Source organism: Budorcas taxicolor, chromosome 3, assembly GCF_023091745.1.
Source record: "Budorcas taxicolor isolate Tak-1 chromosome 3, Takin1.1, whole genome shotgun sequence".
Classification (NCBI taxonomy): domain Eukaryota; kingdom Metazoa; phylum Chordata; class Mammalia; order Artiodactyla; family Bovidae; genus Budorcas; species Budorcas taxicolor.
Window position 1 is genome coordinate 83,753,551 of NC_068912.1, and position 16,816 is coordinate 83,770,366.

Sequence of the window (16,816 nt, forward strand, 5' to 3'; positions counted from 1 at the left end):
ATCTGTTTCTTGTGAAGAAACACATTCGTTTACAAGGCTAAAGCATGAGAGATTTATTTTCTCTCAAATAGAACAAATTAAACTGAAGTGCTTTCTGAAGGCAAAGTATAGTAGCTTGTAGTTCACATCTCTCTAAATTTGATATACTGGGAAAATAGTAAAAGATACTCCTTTGAATCCTAACACTATAGAAAAATATTGACTTCAAGGAAGTGAGCAGAGAAATATGTTTATGTGTTGCTCTGATCCCCTAGAGGAGGGCACAACAAACCATTCCAGTCTTCTTGCCTGGAGAATCCCATGGACAGAGGAGCCTGGCGGGCTACAGTCCATTGGGTTGCAAAGAGCCAGACACGACTGAAGTGACTTAGCACGCAGCGCACACACACATTCCTCTGATTCTTAGTGTTTCTATGGAAGCTGCCCTAGTTGCTATAGGCTGGTTTGCTTGACCAAATGAAGTAGGTATCTGTGGCTAACTTTGTATTATCGGCAGGGCATAGAAAGGAATGCATGAATGGAGTCAAAAGTTTAATCTACTTCTAAGGGCTCATTCATATTGCAGAGGAGTCATTCTTTCCTAGGATGCTGAGGCATTACATCCTATCTCTATTAATGTCACATAAGTGTCATATCTTTTTGTCTTTTCATACTGCTCAAGGGGTTCTCAAGGCAAGAATACTGAAGTGGTTTGCTATTCCCTACTCCAGTGGACCATATTTGGTCAGAACTCTCCACCATAACCCATCCATCTTGGGTGGCCCTACACAGCATGGCTCATTTCACTGAGTTAGACAAGGCTGTGATCCATGTGATCAGTTTGGTTAGTTTTCTGTGCTTGTGGTATTCATACTGCCTGCCCTCTGATGGATAAGGATAAGAGGCTTGGGGAAGCTTCCTGATGGGAGAGACTGACTGTGGGGGAATCTGGGTCTCATTCTGATGGGCAGGGCCATGTTAAGGAAATCTTTAATCCAATTTCCTGTTGATGTTCGGGCCTGTGTTCCCTTCCTGTTGTTTGGCCTGAGGCTAAACAATGGTAGGGGTAATGGCAACCTCCTTCAAAAGGACTTATGCCCGCACTGTTGTATTCAGTGCCCTGACCCTCCAGCAGGCCACTGTCGACCCACGCCTCCACCAGAGATTCCTGGAACTCACAGGCAAGTCTGGCTCAGTCTCCTGTGGGTACACTGCTCCTTTGTCCTGGGTCCTGGTGCTCACATGCTTTTGTTTGTGCCCTCCAAGAGTCTGTTTCCCCAGTGCTGTGGAAGTTCTATAATCAAATCCCACTAGCCTCCGAAGTCAAATTCCCTAGGGGTTCTCAGTCTCTTTGCCAGATCCCCAGGTTGGGAAATCTGTTTTGGGTCCTAGAGCTGTCTTAACAGTGTGAGAATTTCTTTGCAAGAATTTCTTTGGTATAATTGTTCTGTACTTTGTGGGTCATCTGCTCGTTGGAAAAGACCCTGATGCTGGGAAAGACTGAAGGCAGGAGAAGGAGGGGACGACAGAGGATGAGATGGTTGGATGGCATCACTGACTTGATGGACATGAGTTTTAGCAGGCTCCAGGAGTTGGTGATGGAGAGGGAGGCCTGGTGTGCTGCAGTCCGTGGGATTGCAAAGAGTCGGACACAACTGAGCGACTGAACTGAGTCACATAAGTAAACAGGATCTCAAGTGAACAGCAACCTGGGATTCCTTCTTCCAAGAACATCAGAACATGCTAGAAGTTGAGACTCCCAAACTAGCAAGGGCCAGCATAATAGTTGCTTCTTTCAAACACATGATCTGATGAGCACTTTACTCCAATTACCTATGCTACTAGAAATTTTTTTCTCTTGCCTTCAAAACATTTTCATTGCTGTGTCTATCTGATAAAGAACTAGCATCCAGATATTTCCAGAACATATAAAGAACTCCAAATTCAATTCAATTACAAAACAACAACAACAACAACAAATAATTTAAAATGAGGAAGTCACTTGAATCAACACCCCATAAAAGTTTCTGTGGAGAGAGAAAAGATAGGTGTTTGGGTAATACAGGTGTACACAACTGTCAAAATTGTATAGATAAATCCTGTGAATTTCATGTTATGTAAATTTTAGCACATATACATATACACGCATGCCTATAAAAATAATAATATTCTGAGTAGGGGTGGGTATATGAAGCTATAGTTGATACCTGAATGACAGAGTGTTAGTAATTGTTGAGTTATGTGATGGCTATACAAAATAATTTCATTATGTTATTCTGTTTACTTTGTAGATGTTAAAAAAAACAACAACTTCTTTTTAAAGGGTAGAAAATATATATGGGTATACCTTCCCAGGTAACATTTCCAATACCCTTTGATTTTTAATATTCAAACTTCATAGATTCTCTATCTCTCTCAATATAATATTTTTCAGTAAATCCTTATCTTATAAAGAAAAAAAATGTATCTATACCCCTCAATACAAAGTAAAAGATTTTAAACAAAAAACCGTGGGGGAAAAGGTCAAAGTTGCATTTCAAGTACAGAACCACAGGGAGATGTTTTAAGCCACACACTCAGAGTCAACAAGGAGGATGTATAGCGTAGATGTTGGCAGAGCTAACGGAAGCCATGGTAGTGTATATAAAGCAGCTGTGCGTTAGCAACCATAGTGTTTGGTGATTCGGAAGTAATATTAGATACTTCACATGATTAATGTTACCTATATATAATATCTTTGTATATATTACACTAGAATACTTTAGTGGTATTTTGGGAAACTGATGGGGTTGACATGTAATGCATAATTTTTCCTAACAGGATGTGAAATTGGCACAAGCCTACTGCTTTGGGTGGAACAGCTGGTTTTCAGGTTGGATTACTGATTTTAGACCTACCTCTTACAAACTATGGGCTTCCCTGATAGCTCAGCTGGTAAAGAATCCACCTGCAATGCCGGAGACCCTGGTTCGATTCCTGGGTTGGAAAGATCCGCTGGAGAAAGAATAGGCTACTCACTCCAGTATTCTTGGGCTTCCCCTGTGGCTCAGCTGGTAAAGAATCTGCCTGCAATACGGGAGACCTGGGTTTTATCCCTGGGTTGGGAAGATTCCCCTGAAGAAGGGAAAGGCTACCCACTCTAGTATTCTGGACTGGAGAATTCCATGGACTGTGTAGTCCATGGGGTCACAAAGAGTTGGATATGACTGAGCAACTTTCACTTCACTTACAAACTAAAATTAAAACACACATACATGACCCATGTTTGTGATGAGTTCAAGCAGGTGCTTGATATTGTTAGTAAGTCAAACCTGGAATAAGAATTTCATTAACACTTGCCTTCGAGCTTTGTGCCTTAAGATTACATGGTCTTGAACATATGCCATTTTAAATTCTTGATCTTTTAGTTATCCTTCACGTTGCTTAAATATTGTAAATATGCAGAATGATGACTTTTTGACTCATTTTGAGAGAACATAAAGTATCTCATTCCTGAATTATGAGTAAATTTGGAACACCTCACGGGTGAGCAGTGGTTATCCTTACAGTAATCTGTGATGAAATAATGTCATAAAGGATGAGATGGTTAGATAGCATCACTGACTCAATGGACATGAAAACTCCAGGAGATCATGGAGGATAGGGAAGCCTGAAATGCTGCAATCCATGGGGTTACAAAAAGTCGGATCCAACTTAGCAACTGAACAACAAAGAACAATGTCATAAATCACCAGAGATTCAAAGAGCAAAATAAATAAATAAGTAATTACATAAAAAGCCTGCATGGTGACTGTAAGAAATTTTAACGGTAAGAATCCCATGGACAGAGGAGCCTGGCGGGCTACCGTCCAGAGGGTTGCAAAGAGTCAGATATGACTGAAACAACTTAGCACACAAAGCAAAATATAGAAAAAAAAAAATATGATGAGGCTGATATAAGGAAGCACTTCTCCATAACCTAAGAGCATATCTTTCCAGCCTGCATCTCAGTATGACCATGAGTGGGGCTGGAAGTGAGTGGGGAAGAAATTGGTAAAAGGAGGGACCAGAAGCCTGGACAACTACTCTGATATGGAATATATGAGTCCGAGGGAAAACTGCAGAAAGGAGAGTCTGGAGAATCACTGCTGAAATCCACTTACTCCTTCCTTCCTGAAATCCACTGGTACCTTTCTTCCCCTGCGTACATTCCTCTGCCTATTTTTTATAAGCTTCCACAGTAATTGAGTTCCTTTGAACATCTTCATTTTTACTTCTTTTTCCATGTCACTTTCCCTTCCTAATTTTAAGACAGTGTGGTTCACTGTAGTGATCCCACTTACAGCTCTTGTGGAGCAATACTGAGGACTGTGAAAATAAAAATTAAATGATTGCATTCCTCCAAAAGATCAGTAAGAATATAAAGTTTTGGCCTAAATATTTCAGCAGCATAAAGATAATGATGTACGACCATATAATTCAAAAAACTTCCCCCAACCACCCAGAGACAGAAACAAAAATGGCAAGAAGAGAACTCAAAGACTTCACTCCAGGAAACACAGAAAAGAACCGGGCCACCCAGTATGAGTAAGGCTTTACAGACTATTTCCTACAGCCGAAATAAAATTTTAACTCTATAATGGCACTGAGGGTGAAAGCTCTTAAATTATGAAGCATAGAGGAGCTCTCAAATCAGGCAAGAACAACCTCAAACAAACAAACAAAAAAGATTATTTTTCTTCTTTGTTTCTTGAGAGATGGGTATAATTTCACTGACTGCAGTCTTCTTTTAATGAATTCCAAGTGGCATTAAATTTTAAGGAGATAAAAAGAGTAACAGGGTATTGTATCATAAAAAATTATCTCTGATATTCTAAACTAGCACTGGGTTAATCTAGATCAACCAAAACTACAGAATGATGAAAAATTCATGATCATCTTCCAGAATCATTATCCACCCAGAACTAACCTTAAGAACATAGCCATTAGAGTCTGAAAAGTCAGTGTCTTCATGTTGATTCTGCCCCTCATGTTTCAGTTTCCTTATCTGAAAAATGGGTACTAAAACAGCATCTACTTTTGTTTAAAAAAGAGAGAGAATGCTTGTAAAGACTTTAGCAAAGCCTAGCAGATTATGAATGCTCAGTGTCAACTCAATTTCCAGTATAGCTCCCCTACCTCTGATTTCTTTTAATAAACTCATCTTTTTGTAACTTAATTTGGATGTGATACAATGGATTACTTGGGGAAGATAATTAAGCAAAATACAGATAAGTATGAGTTACAATATTTTAATGACAAGGGAGACTGCACTTGAAAGGAAGGAAAAACATACACCCCTCTGGGATCCCAGGACAATGTTATGTGTGACGCTGGCCACTCAGCCAACACCACGTTCTTCTGTTGACTTTCAGAGCTATGAATTAGGCTGCATACAATTTTAAGAGTCAGAAAATGGGGCAACTTCAGCTTTGCATATGTGAGGTTATATTCAGAACTTACTTATAGTGTCTGTCGGGACAATCAACTCATTTTTAGCAGCTTTATTGAGATATAATACATACAATAAATCACATATTTAAAAAGCAAAATTTGATGTATTTTGACACTATTGCCACAATAAAAAATGTTTATCAATTTATTTTTTGTATTTTTAGCTATCACAAACCTATTTCTGTTAATCAAACTGTTGGAAGAATCATTTTACTGCAATTTTGAAATCCTTTACTCTTCTTTCTGGTCCTCAAACTAGTGTTTCCACAATGGGACATTTTATTCTGTGAGATCTCTTAGGGCATAATTAATGCATTGAGAAGCATACTTTAGAAAATTACATTCATCTGTATGATAATAATCTGAAGGGCCCAGTATAAGAAGATGGAAACTTTTGACTGTAAAATGGAATCTTATCTATGGATGTCTAAAACCTAGTAATTTATTCACTATAGTGTACTTCTAAATCACATCTAAGTCTTCCGAAAGATTTCAAAAATAATTTGCTGGCAACAAGTGAAGGATCGACCTTTTGGACTAGTGTGGTGGTAAGCACCCTCAGACAGCAGTGTGTCATAAAGCACCTACACGGACCTGAGTCAGTCATTTAATAATTTCAGGGTTTTCCTCTTATAAAGCAAGTATTGCTAAACAAAAAGATCTGAGTTTCCCTATAGTCCTGTGTCTTTATTCTTGGCAAATATAGGTAGTATTCATACTTTGTATTTTCAATGGTTCTTAAATAAACCTATTATACACACACAAAAATAACAAGATTTAATTTAGGCTATGCTACAGGTAAATGTCACAAAGGGAATGGACTTCCTCTGTCTTGAAGGGTGTGGGAGCCAGACACGCAAGCCCATCCACTGCACACTTCCAAATGCCACCCACGCTGTCCCTTCTGGCTGCTTCCCTCACCTGACAAATCATTCCAGTCCCCGCATGGCACTATCAGCTCTCTTCCCACACTTGCCCTGTAGGGAAGATTATAAATAAATCCTATATTCACAAGACAGCACCATGCCTGGGCCTGTGTATTTTCTGGGACTAACTGCTTAGGGAAAGCCAATACTCTAGAAAGTCTCATTCCAGTCTACATGGTAATTATATGCTAATGCATTTTGAAATTAATTCAGAAGCCCCACACTAGCATCCTAGTGAAGGAGAAAGAAGCTGCGATTTAATCACATTGTCTTCTGCGGGCTCAGTGTAAGATTTCTTTTATACATGAACTCAGCCATCAATCGGCAGAACTTGCTGACTGCTCTTGCACTGCAATGACGCAGCCCTACAGCAACAAAACTGCTGGTGGGTGTCGGGCCAAAAATCAGTCATGGACAGGGCTCGGGAAGAGGTGCAGAATTTCTGGCTTCCAGCAAGCTACAATGTATGTTTGACCATGCTCTTTTCTACTTCCTATAAATTAACTACATCTGAGGGCCTAAAAAAGTCAGATCAACCCTAAATAAAAGGGGGCTGTGAGCAAAGTAATAATGATAACAACAAAGCAATTATGAGAAATACTATGAGCAAATAGTAGAATTGTAAGATTAATCAAGACATGGATAACTTTACCTCAATTGACAAAAATAAATGAAGTGTGGATGGGTAAGCAAATACACAAGATTTGCTCTAACCCAGTGAGTACCATCTAAAAGCCCATTGTAAATGTCTCCTTCGTGATGCAGTCTCCCTCGATAACATCTAATACACTGCATATCCAAGAACAGCTACTGTAACACTGGCTTCTGGCTTTCCTGGTACTCGTCATTACATCAATGCCTTATTTTCAGTTCAAAAGCACATTGGATTTGATATTATGTTATAAACAAATTCTTTACATATCATAGAGAAATGACTGAAATTTTTTCTCAGCTATAAAAAGAAACCAGGAAACTGTTTCCCACATGAATTTTCTCACTGTCATCCCTGACCTAAAAGCCAGAAGCCCATGAGAAGGCTTATAACTGCATAAGAATCCAGTCTGTGCATTTTTCTACTCTCTCAGCTATTCAACATGCTCCATGGAGCTACTGAAGAGTATGATGGTTTCCCTCTGGAACCTACTTTTGGAGACAAATATATTAATATAAACAAGCTAAAAAGAACTGAAATCCACAAATCCACATAAAATTTTTTTATAAATATTATCAGTTGAAATGTATTTTGGTATTAGTAAGTGCCAGATGTGGTGGCAAAACATGACCTATGTTCTCATTAATTCTTATAACACTCTTTGAGGTTGAAGCTACACAATCACTAGACTGTGAGCTCTATGAGAATAGTATGATGAATTTTCTTCACCAATGTAAAATCAGCACCTTGCTCCTATACTTTCTCTTACACAATAGATGCCTAGTAAAGTATGTGCTAAATGAATAAAAAATTTCCATTTGATAAAGAAGATAACTGAGGGTTTGAGAAGATAAATAAACAATCAAAGATGTGTGATGCTAGACTCTGTCTTCCAACTTTTAATTTTATTTTATTTTACTTAAAAGATTTCGTGGAGAGTATGGGGGGTGGTTAATTTATTGCCACGTTTAATCTTCTTATTCCTTTAATCTCTGAGTGAAGATAAAATTGCTGAAGAGCAACAAGAGAACCAAATTCAGAAAGTCAAAGGAGGGAATAGGAGGAGTCTGAAAAAGCAAGACGCTAATATACTTTTTTACTCAGGAGAGCTCTTCTAGCTTCTAGCCTAGATAGAAATCAGACACCTGAAGTTTCTGTCTTTAAGAGAGGAAATATGATCTGATTAATAGTCAGCCATGTGCTCTACACTGTATTAAATCCCTTCTGAAATGCAGCTAATAACTGAAAGAACTGGAATAATTAAAGTAGGTCTTCCTAGTCCAGCGCTCTCTGCCCTGCACACAATGTTGACTTTACTGTATGGCCTATGAAGCACTCTCATCACCCTGCAGCCTTAGCTCATCTATTTCCTCTATCTAATAAAATGCCAGACACAGAATAACATAGCACTTCTCTTCTCGGTCTGGACCACATCAGTCATTCCATCTTGAGTCTTAATAAGGCAGAGAAAATAGAACTAGAATCGTCATGTTCCAAATGATAGCTTTTGGAACATTTCTATGTACCACACGAGACAGGAAATAATGCATTTAGGTGTGCATAATACAACAGTATGATTTAATATATATGGTTTCCTAAAGCCTAGAGTATCATAAGTCAGGATTCTCACGGATCTAAACAGACAGGATTTGCCAGAAGTACTGTGGAGAATGCAGTGTACTTCAGTTGCTAGAGCACAGATCTTGGAGCCTGGCAAGCCTGGGTTCTTAGCAACTTAGTTCTGTTACTTATGCAGTTTTCTTATCCAGAAAATTGGGATAATAACAGCACTTACCATATAGGGTTTCTTAAGAATACAAATGTTTTAGCACATAGGTAAAAAGCCAAGAATAGCTCAGTAAACTAGCTTTTCCTTTCATCATTATTACCACCACCATCACTTTAGTTTTGTTTATGAAGAAATCTCTAAATAAAATGAACTTAAAGCAATGAATTATACTGGTTAATCCATACTAATACCATTGATTTTTATTTACTTGATGATTATGTTAGTCAATACTACTACCCAATGTGGGTCACTTTCATAATGCTATATTACAAACAACAGGAAAAGTAATTCCAGGAATGACTTCTTGGTAAAAACAGATTTCAAAATGGGGAGAAACTACCAAGGCTGGGAAGACAGAGGGTGATACTAATGATCTTAGAGTTGTGTCTGAACAGCTTTGGCTGTGGGTATTATTAGGCAAATCACATTACAGATGACTATGAATTCTATTCTGAGTAGAGTCTGAAGAGGAAATTATAAAATGAAAAATTAGCAAGGCCTCATGTGAAGTAAGCATCTGACACTCAGTGCCTCTGTGATTCAGCTCCCCTAAATGTCCAGGAGTTGGAGCATCTTATCAAGAGGCCTTAGAGCACACTGGTTAACAAGCAGCTAAGAAGTCAAACTGCCTGATATTGAATCCGAAAGTCTTGTTTACTTTGCCACCTCACCTCGTTACTTTGTGACCTCAGTAAAGCTATGTCCGGTACCAAGTACATATTGCTGCTTTTATTATAATCTTCTTTTTTCATTTTTGCTGTGCAACAATCGTTTATGTCTCTTTTCTTCCTTGAGACTGTGAGCTATTTGAATGAAGGGACTGGAGTATTTATCTCTTTTTGGGTATCCAGCCCTCAGAGACACTTAAAAAACTGTTAGTTGAATTAATGAATGATTGAACTGGCAAATAAATATAAAAATAAGATAAACTCAGAGCAGAGGGAGAAGGCAATGGCAAGGGAGAAGGCCACTGCAGTACTCTTGCCTGGAAAATCCCAGGGACAGAGGAGCCTGGTAGGCTGCAGTCCATGGGGTCGCTGAGTCGGACACGACTGAGCGACTTCACTTTCACTTCTCACTTTCATGCATCGGAGAAGGAAATGGCAACCCACTCCAGTGTTCTTGCCTGGAGAATCCCAGGGATGGGGGAGTCTGGTGGGCTGCCGTCTATGGGGTCACGCAGAGTTGGACACGACTTAAGCGACTTAGCAGCAGCAGAGCAGAGACCCTGACTTTAAGCTTACGAATATGAGAATAGCCTTTTCAGATTACTGATGAAATCATCTGGAATAGTAGCAGAGGATCAGTTCCCTTCCTAACTTCTCTTTTCTCTCTGCTGTTCCTAAATAAGGGACCTATGTGACTTTAACCACATTACCAACTCACAGATATTAATCAGTCCTTGACAACCAGTTCATAAGATTTTGTTGGCTGTAACACCTTCCAGAAAAACTAAACCACAACAGCAACAAAAACAAATGTTATACTTACAGTTAATTCAGAAGCTGAAAAGGATTTTGTTAAATCCTAAAAATCTCAGATTAACACACAAATTAGTTTTGAATCTTTTGGAATTTATATTAAAAAACAAGCTCTATTCTTTTAATATGTTTTCATGAGATTTTACTTAAAGGCCCTTAAATTATTTTGTGAGATTAGTCTTTACTCAAGCAGCCGATAGTATTTGTAAGCAACAATATGATTTTCATTCTTGCTTGGGCAAATGATAACAAACAGTTGAAGAAAATGTGATTTATAACATTTTACCCTTTTACTTCAGAGTCTTATACACTATCCTCTATATCCAATCATCTCACCCAAACAAAAATGAAGAATATACGCCCCTTACCTCCAACAGTTCATCTCCAATACGCATTCGTCCGTCCATGGCAGCAGGTCCTTCGGGGTTAATTCCCACCACAAATATGCTCATGCGTGACCTGTCTTTGTTACCAGCAAGGCTGAGTCCAAGTCCATTCTTATCCTTTTCAAGTTCAATAATGTGCAGTTCTCCAGGCAGGTCTGCATATCTTTGCCTGATTTTTTCTAATTAAAAAAAAAAAGGTTAAAAAAATTAAATAGAGTGCCTAAATCTATATTAGCAAGGCATATTGGCATTTCCCCATTTATACTGATGCCACTACAATGAATTGTCACTTCTTGTAAGTGAAATACTTGAAGTCATTCACAGCCTTATATACAGGTTACAGTTAAAGATTATTTGATCTCCATCTAAGAAGATGGCTCCCCATGAAACCTTCCCTGACTGTAGGTTCAAGGGCTGGCCTAGATTTTCTACACATTTTCTTACCTAAGAGTGTTAACATCATGTGGTGGAAAACCTGGCCTCTCTGCACTGCTTACTCCCCTTCAAAAAAAGAACAAGGGAAACATTGACTATGTAGGGATCACCAGGTATGTGCCAAGCAAAGTGTTTGGTCTGTTGATTGAACAAAACAGGCATGGATCTACTCTCACAGATCTGTAGTCCAGCAGGAAAGAAAGTCAACCATTAACTCTAAATAATTACATTTCTTTAAAGTATGCAAAGGGTACAAAACCAGACTGGTGTTATGCGAGTAAAAACACGAGGAATTAAGGATGCTGATTTAGCTGTCAGATCTGAAGTTAATACACACATCTACCACTTACTCAATGCCCATTAATTAATACATCATTTTACCTCTATAGAATTCCACTTCTTCATCTTTAAAATGGACATGATAATTCCCACTTCACGGAAGTTGGGCAAATGAAAGAAAATATAAAGGACTTAAAGGCTCATGGATTATAGGTATTTTATAATTCTTCTGTTTGATCTTCTCTTTCATCTTGCAACCTCCATTTTACAGCCTAAACTACCTATTTTAGGATGTGGCTGGTTAGGCTTCACTTGTGCAACACAACTACACTGGCAAGTCAGTGTGGAGAACAGCACAGCTTTAAACATGCCCTGTACACCAAACAGCACCAGCTCAGGCCAGGAGTGCTACCAGCGATCAAAGGCTTGCTGGTGACTATGTCACATGCTGCAATCATCTCATCAGCTGAAAACCAAGCTATCCTTGCAACTATGCTGGAACTCTCTATGCTCTAACACTAAGTTCACTGTCCTTAGAGGGAACCTTGCAAATTGAAAGCTTAGCTGGAATAATTAATGTTAAGGGGGAAGGGAAGGAAGAGAGCCTAGTCCATCTCATCACTTTACCAGATATAACAAACACTGCCTTAAAAGAGAGTAGATAAATTTAAATTCACAAAGGCTAATTTGTACATAAATTTACATTGAAATAATTAATCATAAATGCTAATTTTAGAAAGAGCTTAAATTTGTCTAGTTTATAAGGATTTTGAAGAGAATCTTAAAGAACTTTCACTGATCATGCTTATGAATAATAAAGAACATATTTTGTAAAATACAGTAAACTAAAGAACTTGCAATGTAACAAAACTGTCCTCTATATAGAAATAAAATTATCCCCATTAACACTGAAGTAAATAAACTCAAAGTGTTTCCGTCAGTCAACTCTTAAGAACAAGCCATTATGTGGGTACCTTAATTAATCGAGGATACAAAACACACGTTACCCTCAACATGCTTATACAACAAAGCAGAGGAAGCAAACAAACACAAGAACTAGTAAACAACTACAGCTATATAAACAGAAATTCCAACCACGCCACATGCTGCTCACTAAATACATGTTAATCAATGGGTAAATACAGGTCAGTGAATAAACATTAAATTAACTGCACTAGCAATCATTGGAAAACTCAGCAGTGGCCACAGGACTGGAAAAGGTCAGTTTTCATTCCAATCCCAAAGAAAGGAAATGCCAAAGAATGCTCCAACTACCGCACAATTGCACTCATCTCACACGCTAGTAAAGTAATGATCAAAACTCTCCAAGCAAGGCTTCAGCAATATATGAACCATGAATTTCCAGATATTCAAGCTGGATTTAGAAAACACAGAGGAACCAAAGATCAAATTGCCAACATCCACTGGATCATTGAAAAAGCAAGAGAGTTCCAGAAAAATACCTACTTCTGCTTGACTGACTGTGTGGATCACAGCAAACTGTGGAAAATTCCTCAAGAGATGGGAATACCAGACCACCTGAGCTGTCTACTGAGAAATATGTATGACGGTCAAGAAGCAGCAGTTAGAACTGGACATGGAACAACAGACTCGTTCCAAATCAGGAAAGGTGTACGTCAAGGCTGTATATTGTCACCCTGCTTATTTAAATTATATGCAGAGTACATCATGAGAAATGTCTTTCTGGATGAAGCACAAACCAGAATCAATATTGCTGGGAGAAATATCAATAACCTCAGGTATGCAGATGACATCACCCTTATGGCAGATAGTGAAGAACTAAAGAGCCTCTTGATTAAAGTGAAAGAGGAGAGTGAAAAAGTTGGCTTAAAGCTCAACATTCAGAAAACTAAGACCATGGTATCCATGATCTTAGATTGAGCATTCTTTGGCATTTCCTTTCTTTGGGATTGGAATGAAAACTGACCTTTTCCAGTCCTGTGGCCACTGCTGAGTTTTCCAAGTTTTCCAATGAATGCTAGTGCAGTTAATTTGATGTTTACTCACTGACCTAAATTTACTAATTGATTAATATGTATTTAGTGACCAGCAAGTGGCATGGTTGGAATTTCTGTTTATATAGCCATAGTCATCCCATCACTTTATGGCAAATAGATGGGGAAACAGTGGAAACAGTGGCTGACTTCATTTTGGGGGGCTCTAAAATCACTGCAGATGGTGACTGCAGCCATGAAATTAAAAGACACTTGCACCTTGGAAGAAAAGCTATGACCCACATTGATAGTATATTAAAAAGCAGAGACATTACTTTGCCAACCAAGGTCTGTCTAGTCAAGGCTATGGTTTTTCCAGTAGTCATGTATAGATGTGAGAGTTGGACTGTGAAGAAAGCTAAGCACCAAAGAATCGATCTTTTTGAACCGTGGTGTTGGAGGAGACTCTTGAGAGTTCCTTGGACTGCAAGGAGTTCCAACCAGTCCATCCTAAAGGAGATCAGTCCTGAATATTCATCAGAAGGACTGATGCTGAAGCTAAAATTCCAATACTTGGGCCACACGATATGAAGAACTGACTCATTTGAAAAGACCCAGGAAAGATTGAGGGCAGGATGAGAAGGGGACGACAGAGGATGAGATGGTTGGTAGGCATCACCAACTCAATGGACGTGAGTTTGAGTAAGCTGCAGGAGTTGGTGATGGACAGGGAATCCCAGCTTGCTGCAGTCCATAGGGTCACAAAGAGTCAGACAAGACTGAGTGACTGAACTGAACTGAGCAATCATTGCCTTTAGAATTCTAAGAAATGATATGCCTGAAGAGATTTCTTGAAAGAAGCAGAATTTGAGAAGGTTTTTTTTTTTTACTTTTCTTAATTGAAGTAAAGCTGACATATAATATCAGTTTTCCGTATACAAAATAGTGATTCAACATTTATATACATGACAAATAGATCACCATAGTAAGTCTGGTAACCACCCATAGCTATTACAAAGCTAAACCATACAAAGTTATTACAATATTACTGAACATAATCCCTATACTGTACATTACATCCCATGGCTTTTTAATAAGTGGAAGCTTGTATGTCTTAATGCCCTTCACCTATTTTGCCCAGCCACTCCCCACCTCTGGTGACCACCAGCTTGCTCTCTGTACCTGTAGGTCTGTTTCTGTTTTGTTTAGTTTGTTCATTTGTTGTTGTTGTTGTTGTTGTTGTTATTGTTTTTCAGATTCCACATTTGTATTTGTCTTTATCTGGCTTAGTATAATACCTCCTAGGCCCATGCATGTTGTCGCAAATGGCAATATCTTTTTTATGGCTGAGTAGTTGTATTGCTTAGACATGCAAATGATTAATGATCCTCCTCCAAAGGAGGATCAAGACGGATCCTCCCTTGGTAAATAGTGGCTCTATCACAACTGATGAACAACCCACGTGCTACAAAAGGTGAATCTCTAGCAATACAGTCTTGTGGCAGAATAGAAAGAGCAAGGGCTCAAGGGTTAGAATTCAATTCAAATCCTTAGTTGACGCACTTAACACCACTAGTTTCTTGGACAAATACTGAATCTCTACAAAAGGCAGATTTCTTATTTGTAATAGGGCTGTTAGCTTAAAGTGGATGCTAACTAAAAATTCCTGGGACATAGACTCCAAACAACATCAGAGACTGATTTGGTCATGATTTTGTCTTTATCATTCAGTTATGTTGAGGTTTTAAGTTAGTTTTCAGTTCAGTTCAGTTGCTCAGTCTTGTCCGACTCTTTGCGACCCCACGAATCACAGCATGCCAGGCCTCCCTGTCCATCACCAACTCCCAGTAGTATTCCATTCCATACCACATCTCTTTCACATCCATCTATGGATGGACACTTACATTGCCTGATTGTTGTAAATAGAACTTCTATTAACACTGAATTGTGTATTTATCTTTTTTAATTAGTTTTTTTGTTCTTTGGATATACAAGAATGGTTTTGAATAAATTACAGAGTTTGGTTATGTGGAGAAGAATTCTGGTGGACCAAATGGCAAGGGTAAAAAACTTCCATGCAGAGGGATGAGGAAGGGGATGTGAAAGTCCATCTGGCTTTGAACTGAAAATTGTTTAAGTTAGTGGGTGGGTGACAAGAAATAAGAGTGCAAGGTTAAAGAGTTAATTGATAGCTTGTTTATTTACAGAAATAATACTCCAATTTAGGGATACTGCAAAGGTGCCTTAAGGTACTCTGGAGATGGGATCTTGGAAGGACACTCAATTTAAGACATGTTCTTCCAGATTCAACCAGCTTACTGGATTTCTAGGGTGAAATAGTTAAGAAATGATATCACAGTTAAGGAAACAAATAAAATAAAATTTTAACACATCTTTCTCAGAAAATAATAAAGCAGAAGAAGATTTTAAAAAATAAACTGAAGACTGACAACTCAATAGGCTCAAAGTATTCTATTTAAGAGAATGTTACATCTGACAGAAAATACACATTTTGGGGAGGCACACACAGAACAATTACAAATACTAACTGTGTATTAGACCATAAAAGAAACCACAATAAGTCTCAAAAAAGTCAATATCAATAAGCTGTCTCTTTGGACATAGTGCAATAAAACTATGAAAACCTGTAACAACAAAAAATAAAGTTCTCTTCTGTTTTGACATAGTAAAATAAATTAATGTCAATAGTAACATAAAGAGATATTGTAAACAGTGCTGAATGAAAGGGGGGACAAACAGAATGGGGTCAACATATTATGTAATACTATTTATGTGAATTAAGATTCTGCACAAAAACCACAACACATATTTTGGAAGTTCGTATACAAAAACACAAATGGCTAACACATTAGAATGGTTAATTACAGTGGCTGGAAAGAGACAGGAACAAAAGGGAGCAAAGAAAACCAAACAGGGACTCCCAGCTGACCAGTGATGGTAATATGCTATGAAAGATTATATTTAATGCAATCTCATGCCCCTGGGAACTGAAAAAAAATAATGAGCTGAGAAAGGTTTTAGTGTTAAATTAATATAAAAAGACTTCCAGGTTCCAAATTTGTCTGACTTGTTCAACCTTCTGAGAAAAAAAGAAATAACCTTCATAACCATTAACTGTATATTCAACTGCTTAGACATGCAAATGATTAATGATCCTCCTCCAAAGGAGGATCAAGACGGATCCTCCCTTGGTAAATAGTGGCTCTATCACAACTGATGAACAACCCATGTGCTACAAAAGGTGAATCTCTAGCAATACATTCTTGTGGCAGAATAGAAAGAGCAAGGGCTCAAGGGTTAGAATTCAATTCAAATCCTTAGTTGACGCACTTAACACCACTAGTTTCTTGGACAAATACTGAATCTCTACAAAAGGCAGATTTCTTATTTGTAATAGGGCTGTTAGCTTAAAGTGGATGCTAACTAAAAATTCCTGGGACA

At 38.3% G+C, this 16,816-nt stretch overlaps 1 protein-coding gene across 1 annotated transcript in view; it reads right to left on the reverse strand.

Annotated features, from left to right (window-relative positions):
• PATJ (PATJ crumbs cell polarity complex component) overlaps positions 1-16,816 on the reverse strand; it is a 371,645-nt gene that overhangs the window by 154,407 nt on the left and 200,422 nt on the right. The window contains exon 27 of the mRNA XM_052636620.1: positions 10,668-10,864. Coding sequence (XP_052492580.1) covers positions 10,668-10,864 — 197 coding nt within the window. The remainder of the gene's footprint in view (positions 1-10,667; positions 10,865-16,816) is intronic.